The sequence below is a fragment of the Saccopteryx bilineata genome, chromosome 3 (assembly GCF_036850765.1).
Source record: "Saccopteryx bilineata isolate mSacBil1 chromosome 3, mSacBil1_pri_phased_curated, whole genome shotgun sequence".
NCBI classification, from domain to species: Eukaryota; Metazoa; Chordata; class Mammalia; order Chiroptera; family Emballonuridae; genus Saccopteryx; species Saccopteryx bilineata.
Window position 1 is genome coordinate 86,901,902 of NC_089492.1, and position 26,808 is coordinate 86,928,709.

A 26,808-nucleotide genomic window follows, 5' to 3' on the forward strand; every position below is an offset into this window, starting at 1 on the left:
CTTTTTCTCACTTCACACTTAAGCGCCATCGTGTGCGTTCTAGACCCAGTGTGGGGCTGGAGTGAACATGGACTTTCGAGTGGTAAAGACCTGGGTTCAAATCCTAATTCCATCTCTCACAAGTCATATGACTGTAGGGTCTCCACTTTCTCTCTTCAAAACCCAGATCACAACACCTGGCCCAAGACATGTCAAGTGAGTAGCTCACTCCTGGCCCACCGTGAGTACTCGACACGTGTTGGCCCTCTTACAGTAACTATGACAGGGTTCCCCCACCTCCAGGGTCCCCAGGGCGATCTGGGATTAGTCAGTGGATGGGATGAAATGTCAAAACTTTGAGCCTTTCCAGGGCCCAGACAGAGACCTGATTTTGCCACTTATTTTTCCCCCATCCAAGCTGCTCTATTTTTAGAATTGCAGTGACAGAAACTTGGTTTTCTTCTTCCTTAGATTAGAAATTTTTTTTCCTCCATCTTTTCAACTAAGTGCTCGGCTGAGTACCACGAGCAGCTGTGTTTCTACACGATCAGCCGGCGCGGCAGAGAGCAGGAGGGGGGCGGGGACTCCACAGAGCCCTCAGCCACTGAATCCCATTCTCCTTTAAGAAAGCGTTTGTTTTCTCTGTTAGTGGGCCTGACCCGCGGGTGGACCACTTCCCCCAGGAAGCCACTTTGCTGCTGATCTCCTGTGAGGGGCAGAGGAGAGGGGCGTGGCCCCCCTGCAGGGGCTGCCCTCCTGCTCCCGCTGTCCGGGGGAGAAGAGCTGATTATTCCAGCTCAGCCCTACCTCTCTCCTTCTCCTCCGGTGCCACCTCTCTCCCGAGCAATAAAAGGTCACCCACAGTGTGCCCTGCCCTGTGCGGGGTCTGATGAAGATACAAAAGACACACCAATAGCCTTTGCCCTCACCGAGCCTAGGGTATAGCTGGACGGGTCAGGCGACTCGGAGGAACAAGCGTCAACCTGAACCCAGCCAGCAGCGGAGGGCTGGGTGCTGTACACCCGAGAGTGACATGGGTGAGAGGTCGGGAGGGCCCATAGCGGCGGGGTCTGACCTGACCTTGTCGGGAATGTCAGAGGAGGTCAGGGTCAGGGTGGCCCTTCCTAGGCAAGAGGCCTTTGTGAGCAAAAGGCACGGAAAATAATGGCAAATGCGTTATCAAGAGGCAGTAGAGCTGGTCTGATAGACAGGAAACGGGACAAGGAGGCCCCCGAGAACCGAGGAAGCACTTTGAACGCAGACAGAGGGAAGCTGGAGGGAGTAGATAGGGAGAAAGGGTTCCCCTCTCCCTCTCTCTCCCCTTCTCTTGCCTTTGAGTGTCATCAGTGGTGGTGGCAGTAGTGACAACTGCCTTCTTGAGCCCAAGTGATGACCTGTCCACTCAAACAGGCATGCACAGTGTCCTACCCACTGGAGGGTGAGGACGAGGACGAGGATGAGCAGGTGCACAGAGGGCAGCAGAAGGTCGCACACTCAAGGCCAAGGGACTGGGACACTGTAGGCGTCACAAGGGCCCTGAGGAGGAGGTGGTAGCTCTTGTGGGTGGACAGTTCCCCGTTCTGTCCAGACCTGTTTAACCCATCAGCAGTCATTTCCCAGTGAGAGTTCTCAGGGTCCCTGCAGCCAGGCCAGCAAAGAGGGAAAGCTCGACCCAGGTGTGTCTTTGGTTATTTCTTTGAAGTGAGTCACATTGGCCATTTTATTTTCTCTACTTGTCAAAGGGGTAGAATGACCCTTAGTCAGCCTCCAAGGGCCTTGGGAGTGGGTCACTCTTGGGTTCATCTTGTGTCCTCCCAGAAACTTGGGGAGGCCAGGAGTCTCCACCTTCACCTCCTTGAGCCTCTGCTGTGTTGGGCTTCCCTGAGACCATGGAGGTAGAAGTCAGTGTGTCTGTCCATGCCCACATTTGCTGACACACAGAGCCACACTGGCGCCTGCTCCCCCCCCCCCCCCACTGCCAAGCCCCAGCACGTGCGTGCGTGCGTGCGTGCATATGTGAGTACTGAGGCCAGTGACTACCACGGTAGTTTAAGAGACCCACCTTCAGGGAACTCAATTCCCAGGTCCTCTCAGGCATCCTGATCCCCACATGGTGCCAAGCCCTGTGCAAGGTGCCAGAGCCGCAGGGCAGGATGGGAACACTCAGGAGATGCTCACAGCCAATGGGAATCCTCCGTGGGGAGAATGTCTAGGTCACCCTCCGCCTCTCCCACACTCCTGGTGTGTCAGGTGGCAGGGAAGCTGTGCAGAGGACAGGCGAGCAATTAAGGGTCTGGGTAGTGGAGGAGGAGGACAAGGCCAGCACCAGTGTCCCTGGGGTGGACGTGCATTTGTGTGCTGCACAGGGTGGCAGGAGAGGCAGGGGCACGTGAGGGACACGTTAGAAGAAGCACCTCACTCTCCATCCCCGTGAGGATACAGGGTCAGAGCAGGTGTAAAGGGGATTAGTGGAAGCAGGAAGAATGTAGGTGACTAAGACAGGAGACAATTAGAAGGCCAAGGTTCTTAACAGAAATGGGTTTATTGCAAAAACCTACACATTTTCCTTCTTTGAGGTCCTTAAAAGAATAGGATCTGCTGTATCCATTCTACCAGAATCATTAACCTTGGCTCTTCCAATGATTCTTTCCAGGTTCTATTATTGATTATATTTTAGGACGATTGGGGAGGAGAAAGCAGGGCAGATTGACATGTGGCCACCGACCCAGGCCCAGTCCACATTCCCTTTCAGAGCAGGTCTGACTGTGCTGGGTGGGTCCTCCCACTTCTAGGAGCATCAGAATAAAACTGAAAGAAAGCACCTCAGTCCCTCCTCCAGCCTTTGAGCTAAAGGGTTGCCACTCCTTTTCCAAAAGGTTAATGACCCTCTTATCTGACTGTCCATTTGGGTGAAGAGCCAGTCCTGAGAGGGTAAAGGTCTCTTCCTGCTTCTTGCTTAGTGGGCACAGATGCAGGGATAAGATATCGCCAAAGACTCTCAAATCCTCATGGCAGAACCAGTGACTGAGCCAGACAGGCTGCTCCATCCTGCAGGGTCCTGTCTCCTGTATCCCCTGTCGGAGTCCTTGGAGGGAAGGCGAGGGACAGAGGTGCCCTGGGAGCCCGGCACCTGTGGGAAGCAGGGCTGACCACAAACATGCGGTTCTCCAAGGGAAGGAGATCGTGCGTGCAGGAGGAAACCTCTGAGCTCTCAAGGCCTCTGGGCTTTTCTTTCCAGTATTTGCACACATATAATGAACATTTAAAAATAACACAAGGTTTAAAATAAATTGCTCCCACGCCAAGTTCTTCTACTGCCTTCATTTTCCTCTCTTACCTTCAGTGTTCTTTTACCTGCTGGCCCACTATGCACTCTCTGTCCAGGGTGTTAGATAGGCTTTGGCTGCCGTTCAGGCAGCTATGTCAGAGCTGATGCCACCACCACTCGTTCCGGAATCGATAGACATAGGACGCTGTGACCCACTGAGAGACCTTTGGTTGGATCGAGGACCCCGATGTCCTAGTCCCCGCCCAGCCTCCCTGGTGTTCAGCTTCTGTTGTGACATCAGGAGGCGTGGGCTAGGAACCCTCTTGTGCAGTGGGTCTCACCTTGAGCGGGCATCAGAATCCCCTGAAGGGCACGTGAAAGTGCAGAGAGCTGGACCCCACCCCAGGGTTTCTGCGTCAGTAGGTCTGGGATGGGGGCTGGAAATTTGCCTTCCTAATGTGTTCCCAGATGCCACTGATGCTGCTGGTCCCGGGTCAAGGTCAGACTCTGAGAAATGCTGGACAAACGAGTCATTCTCAGTGGGCCTGGCATGCTGTCACCTGTGTATGACTTACCTGTTTTAAAGGTCACCTTCTTTTCTAGATGAAGCCAGTGGGACAGAAGGATGAGCCATTCAGTGCAAATGAGAAAAGGCTGATGAAATGTCCCTCTCAGGTAGGCAAGGACTGGTGAGGAGGGGACAGACAGCTCTGCCTGAATTGGGAGAAAGATGGGGTCACCAAATGGGCACTGCTGTAAAGTGGGGTCTTACCTGAATGAGACATTAGCCCCTTTAGAGCCTTGGGTCTATTCTTCTGGGTCTGGTCACAGCTTAACATACTCACCACACCTAAGGCTTACAGAATTTAACCGCTATAGCAGAATTGAGCTGTCTTGGTAGAATTATGGCCCCTTCCACGCCTGCGGAGGGCAGAGGGACAAAGCTATATCTCACCTGGCCCTAAATGTCTCAAATCTAAACATGAGTTTCTTAAATATCTGCCAAATATATATGTAATAGGCATGTAGTTAATGTTACTGAATAAATGGATAAGAAAAATAACATAAATGAGTAGAATTCCTTTTATCATTTAATGATACTCAAAGTTTTGGCTTTCTTGATGAACTGATAAGTTTTTTGTTACTAGGCTATAAGAACTATATAGTTTACTCTGTTTTCCTCTTTGCTTTGGCTGCCAGGAGGTTTACAATTAAGTTCTTCTTTCATAGAAATATATATACTCTCCTGGTAGTATGAGCCTACAGGTAGAGAGCAGGAAATACCAGCCACTGCAAATGGGAAATTGAAAAGCATCCATGGGCTCCTTCACGGAGCTTGTAGGAAGTGCAGAGAAGAAAAACCAGACGGTGGTTTCCATTTAAATGATGGTATGAATGTTGTAAATTGGCCCAAAGGTATTGCTGGGTGATAAAGCCAAATAATTGAAGGGTACATGGTTCTGAGTCGTGGTTACAACACGTGACTTTTCTCTGCAGGAAAGTCCCTATCTGTTCACCTATAGAAACAGCAACTACCTGCCCAGGTTGACAGAGCTCCAGGAGAAGCTAGAGGTACGGAGAGGCTTCCTGTGGTTGGCACACATGTAAATGAGCCAGGGGCCCTACACCCCGCTGAGTCTGTGGGAACTCCCACTGGTTCTTCCTATCCCGGAACCCCAGGGGCAGGCTGGGAAGGGTGAGGGGTTCGGTGTGCGCTGTGTCCTTGGTGCTTGAAGCAGGTCTGCCCAGCGGCTCCGTCTTGGGAATGGCCCGGCCACCAGCGCCCTGCAGCCTCGCGGAGAGCGGCGGGCGCTCAGCACTGCCTGCTCCCTGAATGTTCGGCTGTAAGGCGAGAGTCTTCAGGCCCTTCCCAAATCTCGGCCAAACCCTTTTAAATTCATCTGGGGCCTTAATCAGAAGAGAAAGTCAAGAAAAGGCCTAGAAATATGGTGAAATCTGAAACCGTAGAGTGTGGAGACCATAAGGCCTCCGAAGTTGGCCCACACCTCCGGGGCCACCTCACACTTGCCGGTGGCTTGCTTATTGCTTATCTCACACCTCTTTCTGATACTCCCTGTCAAGATTAGATAGAGCACCCTGCACTGCTTCGAGGAACCAGAAACGTGTGCCGGTGATGTCCTCGTTCTCAGAGGACTGGGGCCTGATACAGGTTGTGACAAACCTGGCCTAGCGCCATCCCTGCCTCCTTATTGTATAAAAAAGGCGAGAGTTATTCCAGGTGGTGGAGGCAAAGCCCAAGAAATGCAGTGGGAAAGACTCCTATTAATCAACCTGTCCCACCCTTTCTAACACCACAGCAACGAGGGTACATCTAAGGGGCAGCGTGGCACAGTGAGCAGAGAACTAACTGGCTCTGGGTTCAGATGCAGACTCTTCCACTCACTGGCTCTGTGTCACTGGACAAGGGACTTAACTCTCTCTGTGCCATGTTTATTTTAACGTGGGAAGTGGTGAAAGTCCAAGTTTTACCTCATAGAGTTGTTATTAAATCACAATAAATAATAAGTATAAAGCTACTCTAATATGTGTAATAGAGTCTGGCATGCTGTGAGTTCTCTATAAGTGTTGCTAGCATTATCATCTGATAATAGGGAGCGATACATTCCTGCAGGATACAGTTTTTGACTACCTACCTCTCTGTACCAATAGGACTCAATATGGGTGAGGGCAAGGACTCAGAGCAAGTACCCAATTATTATTTTGTTGAATGACTAAATGGGTGGGTAGGTGGAAGGATGGATATCAGGCATAGGAGATAAAAACATCAATAAAATACTTGCTTGTCCTAAGGCGCTCGGTCTAGTGGAGTCAACCAGTGATTACTGCACAATGGAATAGATTCTGTAATCAAAGTGTCCATGGGGTTTTCGGGGAGCACAGAGGCAGAGTGACTCACTGACACAGGCGAGAGTTGAAAAAGACCCCTGGAAGAGTGCCCATGACCTCAGCCTAAGTACCTATGACCTCAGCCTAAGTACCCAGGTCTGAGGTTGAACCAGGGAGATGGAAATGTGGGAAAGGGGGTAGAGCTAATGCTTGGGCAGGACACAGAGGCATGAGTCCAGAGTCCAGAGCGTTGGCTCAGTTCTTATGGTTTAGGATGGCTGGGGCCTCTTAGGCCATGCAAAGAAGGAATGACTTTATGTTGATATTAACCCTTTGAGTAGTACGAACGTTCATGTACGACCTCACTCAAAGGGTTAACAAAAAACTCACTACTCAAAGGGTTAATACAGAGCAGGAATGTATTTACTATTCAACCAACAAAGTTACTGAGCACCTGCTGTGTAGTGTTCTAGGCTCTGGGGTTACAGCATTATCCCCAAATCCCTGCTTTCACTGAGAACATAGTAGCAACCCAGTTCTACTCTGTGGGAGAGATCGAGAGACCTCTCTGACTGGATTCAGAAGCTGGGCAGGAAGCCCAGGGGAGTGAGGGCAGTGACGCTGTGAACACCGCAGTGTCCTCAGCCAGAAGAAATCAGGGGCCTGCACGTAGGCCGAGGAAAGGGACAGAGAGGGGACAGGTGTGGGAGCATTTGGAGAGGATGCTGTGGACACCCAGATGTGAGTGTTGAACAGGAGGGAGAGATTAGAAGACACTTCGGTTGCTACATTAGGTGATGTTTTCCAAAGTAGAGACCCCACTTCTCACCAGTCTCACATGTCCTGTCTCTCCTTATTTCTCTGTGTGTCTCATTGCAGCTGCGGGAAGGAATGGAAATCAGATGCCCTGACAAGAACCCCTCCGACACGATCCCCACCTCAGGTACACAGCTTGAGTCGAGTGATTTTTTAAACTCATTTGAGGCCTGAACTCAGTAAAGTAAGAACGACTGTAGGATGGCCGGGGCTTTCTGCCTGAGACACACCTGAGCGGGGTCTCGGGGACGAGTCGGAACAGCTCCGTCCGTGCAGGCACGCCTGGCTGGGTGGCGCTGCACGGATGCTGCATGTTCTGCAAAAGGAAGGCAGTGCCCTCCATCAGCAGAAAGGGCGATGACTCACTTTATGGTGACACTAACTTTATTGCGGTGGTCTGGGACCAAAGCCGCACCATCTCCAAGGTACGCCTGTATATTTGTAAGTTCATGCCTGCGTGTGATTATTCTTTAACTGAAGATATGATATGATGTGATGTGATAAGATATGATGTGATATGATATGTGATATGATACAATATATGGGTTAGATATGATAAAATTATCAAAAAGCACTTATTAAGCATTAACTGTATGCCAGGCCATGATCCGCACAGAGCGAGCTGATGTCATTATCCCTGCCTTTAAACTTCGATGAGGTGAATTTGCCCTCTGAAAAGCAAGACTACCTTGAAGCAGGAAGCAAAAATAACCAATCGGCATGCCTTGCCAGAACCTGATGCAGGATGCACTCAAACCCCGCACAGAACAGGAGAGCGCGCTACCTTACGAATGTGCCGTTTTTATTGTCGCTCAGCATTTCCAAAATGACTGTTGTCGGACCATGAAAATGAGAGTCAGGAATGAGAGTTCTAGGCCAAAGAGGAGCTGCCTAAGGGCTGAGCCTTCTCCCCCAGGCCAGCCAGAATAGGAGTGATGGCTGTGTGCACGTGACCGGGGAGACCTGGGGAGGGAGAGGGTTGTGACCCAATGACACAAAACATCAGCCCAGGAGCAGTTCTGCAGCAGTGAGATAGGTCCTGGGCTCATTTGTTCATCGATTTGTGCACGTGTCCACTCATTGATCAGATGCGTGTTGAATGCCTCCTCTGTGCCTTGCAGGGTAGAGAATTAAGCTCAGAGGTGCCGCAGTGCCTCGCAGGAATCTGTCAGGGATGCCAATCTTCAGAGTCAGGCTGCCTCCTTTTGCTGGGTGTTAGCAGAACAAATAAGTGCCTGTCTGTTCTCCTCGCCCTCCCACGTCTCAGCCCTACGCGCTCTAATTAAGCCACTGACTGGGCAGTGAAAAATCTCCCCAAAACTTTGGTTTACAACTGGCTCTTGCCTGTATTGCAGAACAAAGGAGCAGGTGATCGAGATCTTACACACTCACTCACACACACACTCTCACACTGTGAGTCTTTGGCTTCTCCCCACTTGGTGACACCTGTTCCTGTTGGTTAGTTTACGAGCAGGATTTTCGCAGCGAAAATAATTTACTAGCTTCAGATGTAGACCCTCCTATGGCAAAAACTCAAAGGTGTACATATGTATGTATGTATGTCTCTATGTGTAGAGAGAGAAAAGGAGAGGGAGAAAGAACGTCACTCTTTTAATAGTCAGAGTCTTTAAGGGCCATCCTCTTTTCAATCTTATCATTCTGAAAGCATGTCGCAATCTGTCTAGATTACATTCCTGTCATGATGATGATATCTCAACATCTAAAAGCCAAATACAATGTGGACCTCATCTTTATTCCCTGACCCTGAAGATTGTTGTTTATTGGCGCTTGAAGATATAAATGCCAGAAATCTCAAGATCTTGAGGTCCTAGATAATCTGGTGATAGGAGCTATTTGAATAAGCAGATGGATAGATTTAGGCCTGTTTGCTCTAACTGGTGGGCGTGGGATCAGGACACACTCTCTCCAGCTGGGTGGCAGCCCTCACAGGTCAGTGCCGGGTCTGCAGTTGAGTCCCACCTGAAAAGTGTCATTTAGACAAATGGTCACCGCTAACTGGACACACTTCATTCCGTGTATGCTCTATGATTGGACATGTTAGCCATCCTTGTGGCCATGGTGGATGGGGGCGGGGAGGAGCGGGGGGGGGGGGACAAAGGACTTAGTACAGGAACACAATATTTTCCCTTGAGAAGGATCATACTTCTGGTGAGGTCGTTCACTCTTCTGGAGAGCGTGTTGGCAATTTCTAATTGAGAGGAAGGCATCTGATATACACTTATAACAACAGGTTATCTTATCTTTATATCCCTGACTCAGCACCTGGTAAGAGCCCATACATGTTTGCTGAACTAATCTGAACTATCGAGATTTTCTAATTCAGCAAATCAACAATTCTTAGGGTTGAAAAAGACTTTCAAAACCAACTAGACCAAAGTATCTTCTGTTCAAACCATTTTTCTTATAAAATAACTCTTTTGTCTTCAGAGTTATTTTCAGAAACTTTCTTTGTTAGTCCCCTTTCCTAATATTTCTCTCAAACCAATCCACAGGTACACCTAGCTAATCAAAAGTGGTGTTTCAAAATAGAATACGGCCTTTATCAGCAGACCAGGGCCCGCAGCCAGGGTGCCTCACTGCCGTCTGTCAGAGCCCACAGGGGATAAACCCTTCCACTGATTGAGGGGAATCTGGGTGAGAGATCTAGTGTTGGTGTAAATATATATATATATAAAACCTATTGGCATTTGGTAACCAGGAATGAATGCATGCATGCATGCATGCAAGCCTCTAATTGTTTCCCCCCAGTTTACATGTGCAGTGTGCTGGGTGCTATCCCCCCTGGGCTTTATTAACTTTGTAAATACTTATATCATTTTATATTACGCCTGGTAGCTGACTTAAGGTCTTCCCATCGAGAAAAGGTGAGAAAAGGAGTAGCACTTTGCAAACAAAAGAGTGGTCATAACAAGGAGCCAGAGGGGATGCCGCTCATTGGCTATCTATTAACGTTGTTTGTCTTAAAGTCAAGCTGCTAATTCCATGCAAGGGGGGGAATTTATAGTATTTGAAAATAGAGATCCACAAAGCGAATTGTATGCCACTATCACCACCAGCAGGAATCAGAACATTTCATCCATTTAAGCCAGTGATTTCTGTCTCCATCCCCGATATCATTTAATTTTACTCATTTGGCTGAAAGGAGCTACTCAAAACCTGATATGAAAATGCCCCAGGTTACAACACTGAGTGATCACTAAGGTTTCACTTAGTTCTGAACCAGCATTTTAATGTCCCTTGTAGACCCTGAAGCTGTTTCTGTAGTCACCCCATGTTCATGAGTCTTGCAACTTCACTAGGCCTGTGACTAAGAAGTATTGATGCCCCACCGGGAGTAATAGCCTGCTTGTCCCCAGGTGGGACCAGCCGCCTAAGCAAGTTCAAACTCACCCCAAGATGTCTGGATGAATAAGTGTTTCCCTTCCCTGTAGTTTCCATCATTTTCACTTGGAAAGCTGCCCAGTCCCTGACACAGAGCCCCTTACTTAGCTTGTCATTTACCTTAACATATTTCTTGAGTTCCTTCTATTGCACAGCACATATTTTTCATATAGGCTCACAATGAAGGACTTCCAAGTTAGAAACAAGGTTCCAGTCTTGTACCAGTAGTTTACTACAATTGAGGAAGTCCCTAAAATCAGAGAGCTTATGGGTTGGGCAATCCTAGCTAACAATTAAGAGAAAGTTGCTATTTCAGATGGTGACCCCAAGTGGTTTAAGTTGTTGGGTTACACAAGACCAGGGGTCCTCAAACTTTGGCCCATGGGCCGCATGCGGCTCCCTGAGGCCATTTATCCGACCCCTGCCACACTTCTGGAAGAGGCACCTCTTTCATTGGTGGTCAGTGAGAGGAGCTTATTGACCATCTCATTAGCCAAAAGCAGGCCCATATTTCCCATCGAAATACTGGTCAGTTTGTTGATTTAAATTTACTTTTTCTTTATTTTAAATATTGTATTTGTTCCCGTTTTGTTTTTTTACTTTAAAATAAGATATATGCACAGCGGTAGAGCGTCGGCCTAGCGTGCGGAGGACCCGGGTTCGATTCCCGGCCAGGGCACATAGGAGAAGCGCCCATTTGCTTCTCCACCCCTCCGCCGCGCCTTCCTCTCTGTCTCTCCCTTCCCCTCCCGCAGCCAAGGCTCCATTGGAGCAAGGATGGCCCGGGCGCTGGGGATGGCTCTGTGGCCTCTGCCCCAGGCACTAGAGTGGCTCTGGTCGCAACATGGCGATGCTCAGGATGGGCAGAGCATCGCCCCCTGGTGGGCAGAGCGTGGCCCCATGGTGGGCGTGCCGGGTGGATCCCGGTCGGGCGCATGCAGGAGTCTGTCTGACTGTCTCTCCCTGTTTCCAGCTTCAGAAAAATGCAAAAAAATAAATAAATAAATAAAATAAGATATATGCAGTGTGCATAGGGATTTGTTCATAGTTTTTTTATAGTCCAGCCCTCCAACAGTCTGAGGGACAGTGAACTGGCCCCCTGTGTAAAAAGTTTGGGGACCCCTGCACGAGACAAAACTCCAAGGTGCCAAGTCTTTCTCCTGGGTGTAACTTTTCATGTATAGAAGATAGTTTCTCCAATTTTCTACTCTTGGCTACTATTTCTTTACTATTCATGATATTTCATCATCATTTGGATGGCCTTCTGATAAGAGGTCCTCTCTAAAGAAATCTTGATGAACTAATGATGTGTTTATCAGTTTCTTTCAAGGTGGTGCACAGTTTGTACCAGATAATGTTTAGCTAATCAGCCCACACAAATTTAATCTTATCTCTGAATAGTTTTTTTCCCAAGGAGAGCAATTGCTAAAGTACTTTGCTGTGTTTCCAGGTTGTGTCTTTGTCATACATGATGATATTAACAAAGCTCAAATCAAGGTCTCCAGATATTAAGCCAATGATATGTGTTGGGCTCTATCTTAATAAAATCCCAGATAAGTCAAACTCCTCCCATCTAGGCTTGGCTCATTTGGTTTATTATCTCTTGCAGGAAATCCTTTAGGATGATCAAAAGTAGAAACTCCCTTCTTTCCCCCACCACACACAGATGTAGACATGCATGTGTATGTGTGTATATTTTCCATCTGCTACAAATTTTGAAGACAGAAATGGCCAGTTTCACCTAATTCTTTATCAAATAGTAATGTGGCTTTTGATGCAAATATATCCATTTCTTCCACATTTGTCAGCCCCAAAGACTCCCCTAACCCTTTCCCCTGGAGTGCTCACAGAATTCACTGTATTACACATTATGGCAACAAGAACATGCTGATTGACTGTCATCACTAGGAGCTAAAATAAACCCTCTAGAGTTGAGGGGAGGGGGGCCTTCGTTGCCTTTCTTTTTTACTTGTTTTCTAACCTCAGCCTGATTTCTTTGAGAGAGGTCATTTTAAAGTTTTCAGGCTCGGCCCCATGGATGTGCGCTAATGTGTGCAGCTGGCTTTGTGATTTGATATTATTCTTCTAACCACATACCTACTAAATCAGAGACTCGGAGGGTGAGGACCAACCATCTGTGTTTTAACAAGTTCTCCAGATGATTCTGATACATACTCAAATTTGAGGACCACAAAGCTATGTATTTTGCATATGCACATTCACAACTATGTATGTGTTGGCTTACATGCTCCCATAGGAAGAGGCAAGGACTTTTATTTTTTCAGTGGGAGCAATCTCCCAGTGGGAGTGGCAGGTAGTTCCCTATTGCACAGAGCATGGAAGTTGGGTAGACAAGATGTCTCCATGGAAGGAAACAAGGCACTGATTCCACTGAGTGTTAACACAGCTTCCTCCCTGGGTATAATTATACAACCATGATTTCGATGGTGAAGAGTGAAGTGGGCTATGTAGTCAGGTTATGTTGAAAGCTGCCTGTTCTCTGTGTTTCACTGCGTGTTTATAGGGTGACTTGGCAAAGAGGAGCTGTCAAGTAAGCCTCCTTGCACGCAAGGTTCAGTTTATTCATCTTAAGCAATACCCCACTAAAATGCTTCTTCCCTCTGGGAGTGGGCCACTCCCTGGGACAAATGATATATTAGACTTTTCCCTAAGGCCTGAAAGCTATTTGACAATTTCATTCAGCAGTGCACCACGAGAGACAAGCGGAGGCACATCTGAGAGGAAAGTGGGGCTATAGCAAAGTCAGGGTGACCGTGGGAGCAAGGACTTGAGGGTACAGAGCTGCATGTGGAATACAGAATCTTAGGTGTGGGCCCCCAAATGCACTTGGATTCACACCCATGTGTGTATAATGTAAAGGGGTACACAAATATAGTGCAGGTGCCTACGTACAAGTTGTATATACAGGAGTGGGCAAAAGTAGGTTTCACTTGTAAGTACCTGAAACAGAGTTTATTCTTGTGTTATTATTTATTAATTATTGTGTTCTTTTCAGTAGGAACAACTGTAAACCCACTTTTGCCCCACCCTGTATAGCAATATTCATGTTCGCCAGGCATATAAGGCTTGTGGCCCTAGCCTACTTGTGTGTGTGTGTGTGTGTGTGTGTGTGTGTGTGTATGTGTATTTTTCCAAAGTTAGAAGTGGGGAGGCAGTCAGACAGACTCCCGCATGCACCTGACTGGTGTTCACCCAGCATTCCCACCAGGGGGTGATGCTCTGCTCATCTGGGACATTGCCCTGTTGCGGCAGGAGCTATTCTAGTGCCTGAGGCAGAGGTTATGGAGCCATCCTCAGCTCCAGGCCAACTTTGCTCCAATGGAGCCCTGGCTGCGGGAGAAGAGAGAGATAGAGAGGAAGGAGAGGGGGAAGGGTGGAGAAGCTGATGGATGCTTCTCCTGTGTGCCCTGACTGGGAATCGAACCCAGGACTTCCACACGCCAGGCTGATGCTCTACTGCTGAGCCAACCTGCCAGGGCCTCTAGCCTACTTTTCAACGTTACTTTTGTTAGCCTCCTTCTGTACCCATCCCTTAAGCCAAACTGCATAACTCTCTGTTCTTCATAGATATCACATGTTTACTGGACTATGTCCACCCTTACGCTATCCATCACCTGCTTGGCTCTCCCTCTTATCTCATAATGCCTTAGGTTTAGTTCAACCAAACACCACCTTCACGAGCCTGCTCTGAACCACCCCACCACAGCCCTGGGGTAGATCAGCCCCCAGCTCCGGGCTTTCTGATCACTTTATGCCTCTCAAAGTATTTATCAGCCTAGAAATTCTTATAATTACAGATGTTTCCTGTTTCCTCCTTAGCCTGTGAGGTTCTTGAGGACATTTAACATTTCTGATCACTGTGTAGTCCCCAGTGCTCCGGCCAATGTTGAACATGTTTGTCATAGGAGTAGACAGCGGCTTAGCCACGTCACAGTATGTGCTTAAACGCAAGAGATAAAAAATAGAGTCAAGCTGGAGGAGACAGTTTGGTGGTGCCTCAAAAAGCTAAACATGGGATTATGATAGGGCCCAGCAATTCCACTCCTAGGTATATACCCCAGATAGTGAAAAACAAGACTTCAAATAAATACTTGTACATGAATGTTCATGTGGCCGGCAGAACCAATCACAATAGCTAAAACGTGGAAACAATCCAAAGGTCCTTTAAGTGATGAATGGATAACTGAAATGCCATATTAGCCATACAAAAAAATATTATTCAGCCATAAAAAGGATGAAGTACTAACACATGCCATAACTCAAGCAAACCTGGAAAACATTATGCAAAGTGGAAAAAAGCCAGACACAAAAGGCCACATATTGTGTGATGCCGTTTGTATGAAATGTCCAGAATAGGAGAGGCCATAGGCAGAAAGCAGGTTAGTGGCTGCAGGAGCCGGGGGAGAGGGAGAAATGGGAGAGGCTGCTAATGGGTACAGGTCTCTAATGAGGGCGATGAGAATGTTCTGGAACTAGGTAAGGTGGTGGTTGCACAACACTGAATATACCACTAATGCCACTGAACTGTTAACTGTAAAATGGTTAACTTTATGTGATATGAATTTCACCTTGGTTTTAAAAAATAGTGGTATGAAGGCATTTCCCTTTTCATTGTGGAGAAACTGAGCTAATTTTTTTAGTAAAATAATATGATACTTAGTCCCAAATATGACCAGATCCTAGAATAGATGAATATTGGCTGTGAGTCCACCACAATTCCTTCCCTAGTCCCAGATCACTAGGGACTTTGTCTGGCTCATTTTGTGCCCCGAGGGTGGCTGCTCACCTGGTGGCATCAGGTTTCATCAAAAGCCAGCAGATTCCCCTTTGCAAGCAGGTCCACCCTGCAGCCCTGAGCCCTGTGTCCAGGGGCCCCAAGGAGGAGACCTGTGGAGCAGTCAGGCTCCACGGCGACTATTGGGCTACTGTTGCCGAACCTAATGACAAGGACAGGTTCTTAATATCTCTGTCCAAGCTGAACTGCTGTTAAAATGGGCTTCCTGGCCCTGGCTGTTTGGCTCAGCAGGAGAGCGTTGGCCTTGCATGTGGAAGGACAGGTTTGATTCCCCATCAGGGCACACAGGAGAAGCGCCCATCTGCTTCTCCACCCCTCCCCCTCTCCTTCCTCTCTGTCTCTCTCTTCCCCTCCCACAGCCAAGGCTCCATTGGAGCAAAGTTGGCCTGGGCGCTGAGAACAGCTCCATGGCCTCGGCCTCAGGTGCTAGAATGGCTCTAGCCATAACAGCTCAGATGGGCAGAGCATCGCCCCTGGTGGGCGTGCCAGGTAAATCCCGGTCAGGAGCATGCTGGAGTCTGTCTGACTGCCTCCCTGCTTCTAACTTTGGAAAAATACGAAAATAAATAAATAAATAAATAAATAAATTGACTTTCTCTCAGTTTTCCTGGGAAATCACTTGTTTTCAGAAGAGGTAGAAACCCCGATCCTCCATTCACTTCTGCTTGTTTCTCAGTCCACAGGCTGAAGGTGGCGGACATCAAGGTGATCGCAGCCCTGGGCGACTCTCTCACGGTGAGTTACCCTGAGTGTGGGAGGAAGGGGTGGGGGTAGCTGATCTGGGTGCACTGAGAACCGGGGAAGGGAAAACCTCACTCCTAGCTCTTTTTTTTTTTTGCATTTTTATTTTATTTTATTTTATTTTGCATTTTTCCGAAGCTGGAAACAGGGAGAGACAGTCAGACAGACTCCCGCATGCGCCTGACTGGGATCCACCCGGCACGCCCACCAGGGGCGACGCTCTGCCCACCAGGGGGTGATGTTCTGCCCCTCCGGGGCGTCACTCTGCCCCTCCGGGGCGTCACTCTGCTGCGACCAGAGCCACTCTAGCACGTGGGGCAGAGGCCAAGGAGCCATCCCCAGCGCCCGGGCCATCTTTGCTCCATTGGAGCCTTGGCTGCAGGAGGGGAAGAGAGAGACAGAGAGGAAGGGGGGGGGGGGGTGGAGAAGCAAATGGGCACTTCTCCTATGTGCCCTGGCCGGGAATCGAACCCGGGTCCCCCGCACGCCAGGCCGATGCTCTACCGCTGAGCCAACCGGCCAGGGCCTCACTCCTAGCTCATAACTGTTGCCATGTTGCCGTCCGGGTCCTGCTCTCCAGTCCTCAGCATCCCGCCCTCCCTGGAATCCAGCATTCCTTGCCCATCTCGTCTTCCCACCTTCACTCTAAACTCCTCATTTCTCTCCCGATGCCGGAACTGCTAGAACACAGGACAGAGTGGGAAGCAGGGACCCCAGAGCAAGAAGCTATGACGGAAGTGACCCAGCCCAAGTCATGCAGCAGAAGGGGACTAGGTCTCCCACCCATGGGGTAGCACTCCTTCAAAGACCTGCTGCTTTGTCTGCATGTCGGGAAGTTCAGAGAGGGGCCAGGAGATAATGAGACAGGAGCAGGTGCTGATAGGACGTGGGGGGGTTTATATGTGAGAAAACGGGTCAGGAGGAGAGTCAGAGCTCCTAAAAATGATCCTGGCCTGCCTCTCAGCCTCTCCCTTGTGACACCCCAAGCCGTACAAAGAGCTATCTTTGAAAAGCCAAGTCAGGCCCTTAGAGAGCCTGGATGGGGTCCCAGAGGTTTCCAGACAGAAGCTTCCCTGCAATAGTGACTCATCACAGAGGAGTCTAGCTGCTGCTCAGTAGCATCCAGGGCCTCCAGCTGAATTTCCCCCCAAACCCAGCTCACACCTTCACATCTGCGGCCTATTCACATTGATATCATCTCACTCAATTTCCTCAACAAAACCCGTGAAGTCCAACTCTCCTTAAACTTAAACCATAAAGAAGGTGGAGTTGGGGGAGACAAAGTCTGTGTCCAGGGCCACACAGCTTGTAAGTGCTAGACCAGGCCCAGAACTCATGGGTCCTGACTCAGAATTCTGGCCTTGTATTGTAGCTGTCTCCTCCCTGACCCCTCAGTGACTCTTCACCCCAAAGTCCCTACTGCTCATACCCACCCCCTCGGGGAAGGACAGGCAGGTGGCTGTTAGCGCTGCTTACCCCCCACCACTGCCAGGTGTGGCCCGATTTCACCTGTGCCCACGCCCCCCCCCCCCCCCGCCCCTGGGCTCCTTGAAGATGCGCTGGGAGTAAGAAGTCATCAAGGATCAGCACAGCTGTTTGGGATTTCCTGGGGTGGCAGCACTTTGAGTATGACACACCTGGCTGGGGCCAGAGGAATTGTGCCCCAGAGCAGGGATCACACCCCTGGGGCAAGGGGTGGACTGGGGGCTCTCAGGGAGGCCCATCCTCCTCCCCAGGCTGCCTGGGAGGCCAGCCTTCGTGTGCTGTTTGGCACGGTCCTGCTCTGAAATAACAGCCTTTAGGCAAGGCCCATGCACCCGCAGAGAGGGTCCAGACCAGGGGTTGGGAACCTATGGCTCGTGAGCCAGATGTGGCTCTTTTGATGGCTGCATCTGGCTCGCAGACAAATCTTTAATTAAAAAATAGTAATGTTAAAAATATAAAACATTCTCAATATTACAATCCATTCATTTCCTACCGCTCATGTTCATGGTTGCGGGTGGCTGGAGCCAATCACAGCTGTCCTCCGGGACAACACCAAATTTTTATTGGATAATGCATAACGTACACAGGTCATTGTATGGCTCTCATGGAATTACATTTTAAAATATGTAGTGTTCATGGCTCTCTCAGCCAGAAAGGTTCCTGACCCCGGTCCAGACTGTGGCTTGAAAAGACCCTGGTTTTTGGTCAGCTGAGGGGTAGGTACAAGGCATTCATTTGATGGCTACTTTGTAAATGTCCATGTGCAGACATAGTGATATAATAGAACTGCACTACACTTTCTATTATGACAGACTTCACAACTTTTTTAAAATTAAGAAACCAGGACCCCAGAATGTGTCCTTTTGGAAAATGGACACTGCAGTCTAGTTTTTCAGAACACTTTTGCTATACTGGTGTCACTCGACCTTGGTTCTGGCAGGTTTCTCAGGGTGAGGCTGAGCTGGGGACAGGCCAGGACTCCCAGCAGGGGCTGTCACTCACCTCTGGAAAGGGTGCAGTCCAGACTCTGGATCCTAGAGGGCCCCAGGGGATCCGGCCAGGACAAGGTGCGGACCTCTGGCCAGCTGGCAGGGAAACTCACCACTTGTTGCTCCCTCTCAGGCTGGTAATGGGGCCGGGTCCAAGCCCGGGGACATCCTGGACGTCTTGACCCAGTATCGAGGCTTATCCTGGAGGTGAGTGAGGGGGGTGGGTAGGCCCTGAAGACCCCTTCCTGGCAGGGCTGGGAGGACCCCTGCTCATCATAGAAAAACATTCTTCCAGCAGAGGAATGAGCCACCTAATACCTTTTTTTTTTTTTTTTTAAGATTTACTTATTGATTTTACAGAGAGAAGAGGGGGAGGGGAGCAAGAAGTATCAACTCATAGTTACTTCACTTTAGTTGTTTGTTGCTTGCCCTATGTGCCTTCGAAACCCAGGCAAGCCCAGGGTTTCGAACCAGTGACCTCAGCATTCCAGGTCAACGCTTTATCCACTGCACCACCACAGGTCAGGCACCACCTAGTAGTTTCCATGAGAAACTTCTAGGCTTAATTTGAAGAAGGTTTTTATCAGTTTCCCCAGACCACTGCACTTCCCAGAACAGGCGCTGGGACAAGGCGGAGTCTGGGGGAGAAACTACATAAACATTTGAGTTGGAAAAGCTTCTCTAGCCTCCATTTATTCCTCTGGGAAGTAGTCTTGGAAGGAGGCAGTGGCCTTGGCACCAGAGTTGTGTCTGAACCCTGGCTGCCCAGTTCTGTGCAACTTTGGGCAAGTTACTTAACCTCTCTGAGCTTGTCTCCTCATCTTTGATGTAGGGATAATTATACTGCAGGAGTACTGTTGTGAGGGTTAGAGAGAATTTAAGCACCCCAACACAGTGCCTTGGCACAAAGTAGGTACAAATGGCAGCTGGCATCATTATTAAAGGGCCTTCGGTATACAGATGAGGAAGCAAGCTCAGAAAAGGCAAGTAACTTGTCCAGGGTCACACAGCCAGTTGGTAAAAGATCAAGAGGTAGAGTAGGTGGTTGCTGACACCTAACGTGGTGGCATCCTCCATTGTGTATTGCTTCCTGCAGGCTTGTTCCTGCTCAGGCTGTAAACAGATCCAGGCTTCCCCAAGCTGAAGCGAGCAGGACTCAGACCTCTGAGCGTGGAACGCATGAGGGGGCAGGGGCGGTGGTCCCTCAGCCTGGGACCTGGCATCTCGGGCACCAGAGGAGTCGAATCATTGGCATCTTCCCTTGTGATGCTGCAGAGTTCAACCCTGACCACTTGGAGAACCTTTTAAATGTTCCCAGACGTGTTTGGCAGAGAATGAAGGGATATGGAAAAGCAGGGAATCCAATAAACTCTGGAATGTTGCATGTTTTCATGCCTAGAAACCCATCCGATTTGGATTTCCTTGGACTTGTAGAAGTGGCTTGGAAGATGGGTTGCTCTGTAGAAGACACCCTTGGAAGACAGGTCTGCCCAAGCCGAAGAGGAAAGGAACGATGAGAGCAAGCCCTTTTACTGTGTTTTCAGTAATAATAGCAACGCACAGCTGCCGTGGTTGGTGGGGCAAGGCCGGACTCTGCGTACAAGGAAGGCCACTTGCCCTCTGGAAGTGGGGGAAGCCTGCCCCAGTGTCAACACTCAAAGTTAAACATAAGCAAAGTCAGCCATGACCATTTCTGGTTTGGATGTTCAGGTTTGAGGGGAGAGGAGTTGCTGCATTCTGGCTTGTTTCTCAAGAATTTTTACTGCAATCCTAAGTAAAAGGCAGGCTGCAAGCCCCCAGGGTGTTTCTCAGGAGAAAGGTCTGTGTCAGTAGTGTCTGAGGTGTTTCTGCATCGCTGGCATTTTCAACCTCATTCTCTTTTTTGTTCCCACAACACAGCGTCGGCGGAGATGGGAACCTCAGCAGCGTCACCACCCTGGCCAGTGAGTACACCCTCCCTGGGGGTGGGGTGGGGTGGGGGACGGGCTCGCAGTCACTGTGCGCGTATCTGCAGCTCCCCCTGGCGGAGGCCTCGAGCTTAGCAGGGTACCGGGAGGCAAGAGACAGCCGCATTCGGCAGGGGGCGCTGCTTCCCCGATGTGGTCTCCCTGCTTTGCTTCTTGAGTGATAAAAGCCTGGGAGGGAGATTTTCTTTTTCTTTTCTTTTCTCTTTTATATTTTAAAAATTGTATTTGTCTAAAGAAGAGAATAAGAGATAAAGATCTCAGGCCAATCCTTAGTGCAAATCATTATTAAGAAATGATTTAAGAAAGAAAGGAAAGCCATCTGGGCTATGCCTGTTTGAGAAGCGTTGGTCGCGGCTTGGGCGGCATTAGGCACCACTGAGTGCAGAGACAGTGAATTCCTGCGCGCCGCTTTAGGAAACACTGTTATTGCAGCAGTAAAGGTGAAGTTACCTTGCTCAGGCTGTGCAAAAACAGTCACATTGGGAGCCTGAAGTTTTCTTTAAATTATTTCACCAACAACCTGCTTGGACTGATTTTTTTTAAAGCCTGACAACATTCTCTGAAAACCTTGTCTTTTTCATCTTTGTATTGTCCTTAATCCGTAGACATCACTGTGCTTATTCTTAAAGATACATGCAATAAATGTTAAAATTTAATTCTTTCCCTTTAAAATCTTATAGCTAATAATTATACCTGAAGAGGAATTTCATTGGGCCCATTTTCATTTACTCTTCTTGTAATTATCCCTGTGTAATATATCTTTAGAGACTAGGAAGTTATTTGAGCTTTAAGTCACTAAGAATTTGATGATAAGGATTGCTTCATCTCTACATAGGCAGAGCTGATTGGACTTCACATTTGTTATCTGTTTTGCTATTTGCAAATCCTGTTGAATTTAAGTAGGTACAACTCTGTGGCACAAGTATTCCCTGTCTTCTTTATCTCTAGGTCTACACACAAGAGCTATAAATAAACTCCCCTACTGCTTGGAGATGGTGCGGGTTGCTTTTGTAAGTGGGATTGACTGGCTAGGACCTGGCCCAGCCTGTATAACAGCTTGCTGGGCTCTCCGATTCTCATGCTGTTAGCATGGGTAACATAATTAAAAACCAACAGGCTCAAGATCTCTCATCAAAGTGACTTACAAAGGATTGAGGCAATGTTGCCCCTCAGATGTCTGGACACATTTAGCCTATGTTAAGACCATTCAATGGGGAAAGAATTGTCTTTTCAATAAATGGTACTGGGACAACCAGGCAGCTACCTACAAAGAATGAAATTGGATCCCTACCTCAAACCATATACAAAAATCAACTCAAATCAAAACATAGACCTAAATGGAAGAGCTAAAACTCTTAGAAGAAAACAGAGGAGCAGATCTTCATGACATTAGGTTAAACAAAGCCTTCTTACATATGACACCAAAAGCACAAGTGACAAAAAAGAAAAAAGAGATATATTAGACAAAATTAAACACTTTAGTGTTTCAAAGGAAAAACAAGAAGAAAGTGCTTTCCAAAGAAAGTAAAAGACAACCAAGGAGTAGAGAAAATAATTGCCAATTATGTACTTGATAAGAAACTTGTATCTGGAAAATATAAAGAACTATTACTCAGCAATAAAAAGACAACCCAATTTAAAAATTGTACCACTACACTACACTTAAAAATGGTTAATATGGTAAATTTTATTATAAGTATTTTACCACAATTTTTTTTAAATGGGCAAAGGGTACAAAACAAAAAAGTATACAAATGGCCAATAAGCACCTGAAATGATACTCAATATCATTAACTATCAAACCACAATGGGATGCCATTTTACATTTACAAGAGTGGTTATAATAAAAAGACAAGTATTAAGATGTACAGAAATTGAAACCCTCATTTGCTGCTGATGGAAACATGAAATAGTAAGCAGAGAAAAAACTCATAGACACAGACAGCAGTATGATGATTACAAGAGGAAAATCGCTGAAGGGCAGACAGGAGAGGGTGAAGGGGGGTAAACGGTGATGGAAGGAGACTTGACTTGGGGCGGTGAGCACACAGTGCAATATACAGATGATGGACTATAGAATTGTACACCTGAAACCTATAAAGTTTTCTTAATCAATATCACCCCAGTAGATTAAAAATCAAATCAAATCATACAGTTGCATTGGAAATAGGTCTAAAAGTTATTCAGAAGGTTAAACAGAGGATCCAGCAAGTCTACTCCTAGTTATAAACTGGAGAGAAATCCACACAACACTCATACATAAATGTGTATAGCTGCATTATTTATAATAGCCAGAACGGTGAGAATAGTCCAAGTGTCCTTCAACTGGTGAATGGATAAATAAACTGTGGTCTGTCTGTACAATAGGATATTATCTGGCCATAAATAGGAATGCAGTGCTGACACCTGCTAACATGGGTGAACATTGAAAACATTATGCTGAGTGGAGGAAGCCAGATGCAAAACATACTGTATTGTATGATTCCTTTTGTATGAAGTGTCCAGAATAACTACGTTTATATAGAAATAAAATAGACTCAAGGTTGCCATGGGTTAGAGGGAATGGGGGGGGGCTGGTACGGGGTTTTCTTCTGGGGTGATGAAAATGTTCTGAGGTCGACTGTGGTAATGGATGCACAACTGTCTGCATATACTGAAGCTATTGAACCGTATACTTTAAAATGTTGAATGTTATGGTGCATGAATTATCTCAGTAGTTATTCTGCATTAAGGGAAACAAGGAAAATGTCCTACTGAACATTTCTTCCCATGCTGAGTGAATAGTAAGGAAAAGGGCGGTGGGTGGGGCACTGCTTGGTCCTCAGTACCCACGAGTGTTTAGTAAAAGGATTCGCACATTGCTCTGGGTTGTACTAAGCATGTCTCTTCATTGTATTTCCAGACATGCTCCGGGAATTCAACCCATCCCTGAAGGGCTTCTCTCTTGGCACGGGGAAAGAAAACAGTCCCGGAGCCTTCCTAAACCAGGCTGTGGCTGGAGACTGCGCTGGGTGAGCAGGGGAGCCCTGGGGTGACAGCACAGGTCTTCTGGGGACCTGGTCGGGGGCTCAGCCTAGATTCAGCTGTGTGGCCGACAGCTAGAGGCTTTGGTCCGGGGAAGGGTCTCTCTCGGGGGTGTCCCTGGCTGTGGGGCATGGAAAGCTGCTAGCCCACCCTTAACTCCACCCCAGGAACTAGTCCCAGTTGACTCTGATGCCAGGTATACACTTTGAGCAAATTCCTTTTTCTCATCATGAATCTCACATCCACGTAAGGCAGTGGTCGTAAGAGGGGAGGGCTGGCTCTGAGACTCAGCTTGTATTTTCTGCTCATCTTTATCTTTCATATCGTCTCATTCCCTTCCTCAGACATGCTTTTGGGGCAGCTTTTTCAGGCTCTTGACTTTGCATCCTTCCTGGATCAGGAGAAGAGCACTGGTCCCCTGAGCTGAGTCCTGGCTCCCCTCTTCCCTACCGCCCACCCCTGCCCGGCCTCGCTAAACCTTACCCTAAGATATGGGCTGGCTGTGAACCCTCCCGGGGCGGTTGTGAGGCTCAGTGCCATGTTGAGTGTAGAAGTTCTGGGGAGCTCTAAATGGCACAGACATGTTGGGTCAGGATGGTGGTCCTAGCAACAGTGCAGCAGGGATGTAAGACCCGCCTGGGAAACCTGTTAGTGAACAAGGGAACCGCTGTCTTGTGCAGGGGTCCCCAGACTACGGCCCGCGGGCTGCATGTCGCCCCCTAAGGCTGTTTATCCAGCCCCTGCCGCACTTCTGGAAGGGACACCTCTTTCATTGCTGGTCAGTGAGAGGAGCACAGAAGGCATCTGCATCCGCATCCTGTGCTCCTGGAGTACTGTATGTGGTGGCGCTGCAAAGTGCGGCATCGCTCACGTACAGTACTACTTCCGGTGACGTAGGACTCACGTGTCACGGCTCCGGAAACACGTCATATCACTTGTTACGGCTAGCAGTGACAAATATGGAACCGGACATTGACCATCTCATTAGCCAAAAGCAGGCCCATAGTTCCCATTGAAATACTGGTCAGTTTGTTGATTTAAATTTACTTGTTCTTTATTTTAAATATTGTATTTGTTCCTGTTTTGTTTTTTTACTTTAAAATAAGATATGTGCAGTGTACATAGGGATTTGTTCATAGGTTTTTTTATAGTCCGACCCTCCAACAGTCTGAGGGACAGTGAACTGGCCCCCTGTGTAAAAAGTTTGGGGACCCCTGGTCTTGTGGTTCATGGGCACTGAATGGCAGAGTCCCAAGAGCGTGGTTGGCTTCCCTGGGTCCTACAGCTCCATTTCTCTCCAAGGTCCCAGAGACTTGAGCACTCCACTGGGTTTGCTGCCTGGTCAGAGAATAAGTGAATGCCACTCCCTATCTAGGAAAGGAACCAGATCCTTTCTGGTTCTTAATCCTATTCTCCTTCCAGAACAATCACAAATTTAATGCTAGCATGTAGTTCCTAGGGATTCCTGTGTCTTGGTTCTTAGATTCCCTTACTCCACTCCCTCAGCTCTCAACACCCTGAATCTGTGAGCCACCCAAGTAACTCTCGTGTTTATGACAGGAAAGGGGACCAATTTTCCAGAGCAGAGATCCTACAAAATCCAGTAGGGTTTGGAATGAATTCTACGGCTTTGTTTTCCTTTTGGTGGGGGAGGGGTGAAAGGCTACCAATTTACTGCTTTAAATTGTAGGCTTACTTTAATATTACCATAATTTTGCTTTTTTTCTAAGCACATGCCAGCTGGAGGTGTTAAGGGGAGAGGCAGGTCTAAGAGTGACTATGTCAGGAAGGCAGCTTAGAAGGAAACCTTAGTCATAAAAGTAACCGAACGGAGTGTGATTCACATGGCCCTGGATTTCTTCTCAGCTTTCCTGGGAGCCTTCAGCTCTTTCATGCAAGTAATCCATTTGTCCAAGCACGTTCTGAGTTGTGGGTAAGAGGGAGAGATTGTTATTCCTGTATTGCAGAAACTATAGCACAAAGAGGCAAAGTGGCCTGAACAGATGCATCAACTCAACCACATGGTCAGTTGGCTTTGTGCCTTGCAGGCTTTAGCCCCGGTTTGATAGGAAGCCCTCCTACATGCTCAGCAGTGCACAAGTTACAAAGTACCTTTGTTTCTCTTATTCCCTGTGTTCCACTCAGTAACTGTGAGACAGACAAAGCAGAGCATCAGACACCCATGTTTTCCTAATGGTGTTACTGAGGCTCAGAGAGGTCGGTGAATCATCCCAAAACTCTGGTCCATAGAAAGAGCTGCTGCTCTGATAACTTCAGATGTACAGACGAGGAAACTGAGGCTCAAAGAAGTTACATGGCTAACCCAGAATTACTACCCAGGTTCACTGATACCTTGTCTACTGGGACTAAAACCAGGCCAGCCAGGCTAATAGTTAAGAATGGAGGAGGATGGTGGCTAGTGTTTCCTGGTAGGCTCTGTGCCCAGGACTCTATTGAAGATAATAGCGATGGTGGTACAAATACTTAAATGGAGTATGTATAATATGGATAGCTAGCATGTGCTGTTCTAAGTTCTTTATGGGCACTTTATTTAATCTGCCCAACAACTAACTCTGTGACAAAGGTATGCTTGCCACCCCCATTTTACAAAGGGAAAGGCTGAGGGTTGGTGAAGTGAATTACCTGGCTGGGGTCTCAGAGCTGGCCGGTGCTGGGATCAGGATTCAAACCCATGTGTTGGGCACAGTAAGGGCTCTCACTCCACAGGCTTCGTCTCCCCATCTGCAGACTTTCTGGACTGGAAACTTAAGTCACATTTCTGCAGTTAGCAAGATGTAACTAAATATCAAACCCAGGTGTGTCTGACTCAACTATGTCACCTTGAGGGTGAGGTCACGGCATGAGCTGTGCATGACATGAGACATTCACGTGCAGCCTTCTGTCTGCCCTGAATGAGCTTGGCTTGGGACAGAAAGAAAAGTATGTAATCATTATGCCAATCAGGAAACCGTTGCACTAGCAGTCACCGCGTATGTGGAGTGCTCTCTCCCCAGAGTACAGACAGGACTCCCACCCGCCCCAGCTCTGTGACCGGAGCATGGCCTTCAGTCCGACTCTCCTGCTACAAGTTTTATTCCGTTCTCTCTGCTAAGTCCCCTCCCAGCCCTGGGTCCCAGTCCCGGCTCCTCCCATGACTTCTTCCTGTGCCTGCCCGCAGGGATCTTCCTGTTCAGGCCAGGAGGCTGGTCGGCCTGATGAAGAACCACACGGTGAGTCTGAGGGGGCACCGCCTGGGACTGCTTGCGGCGGGACTCCCAGGAACGGGAACTGGGCAGGAGAACTCCATGGAGACAGACAGCTCTGGGAGAGGACAGGGCCAAGGAAGTCCAGGGAGTCCACCTTAAAAAAAAAACAAAAAAACAGCCAATGATTTAGCACCAATGACCTGTGACCTATGACCCCAGGACCCCCAAACCAAAGAACAGAAAATGTTAATGTGCTCTAAACTCTGTG

General features: G+C 48.2%; 1 protein-coding gene across 1 annotated transcript in view; it reads left to right on the forward strand.

Moving 5' to 3' along the window:
* Positions 1-26,808, forward strand: part of PLB1 (phospholipase B1) — a 121,358-nt gene that overhangs the window by 34,997 nt on the left and 59,553 nt on the right. The window contains exons 15-22 of the mRNA XM_066266803.1: positions 3,851-3,922; positions 4,745-4,819; positions 6,974-7,037; positions 15,805-15,863; positions 18,477-18,550; positions 20,243-20,286; positions 23,213-23,321; positions 26,513-26,564. Coding sequence (XP_066122900.1) covers positions 3,851-3,922; positions 4,745-4,819; positions 6,974-7,037; positions 15,805-15,863; positions 18,477-18,550; positions 20,243-20,286; positions 23,213-23,321; positions 26,513-26,564 — 549 coding nt within the window. The remainder of the gene's footprint in view (positions 1-3,850; positions 3,923-4,744; positions 4,820-6,973; positions 7,038-15,804; positions 15,864-18,476; positions 18,551-20,242; positions 20,287-23,212; positions 23,322-26,512; positions 26,565-26,808) is intronic.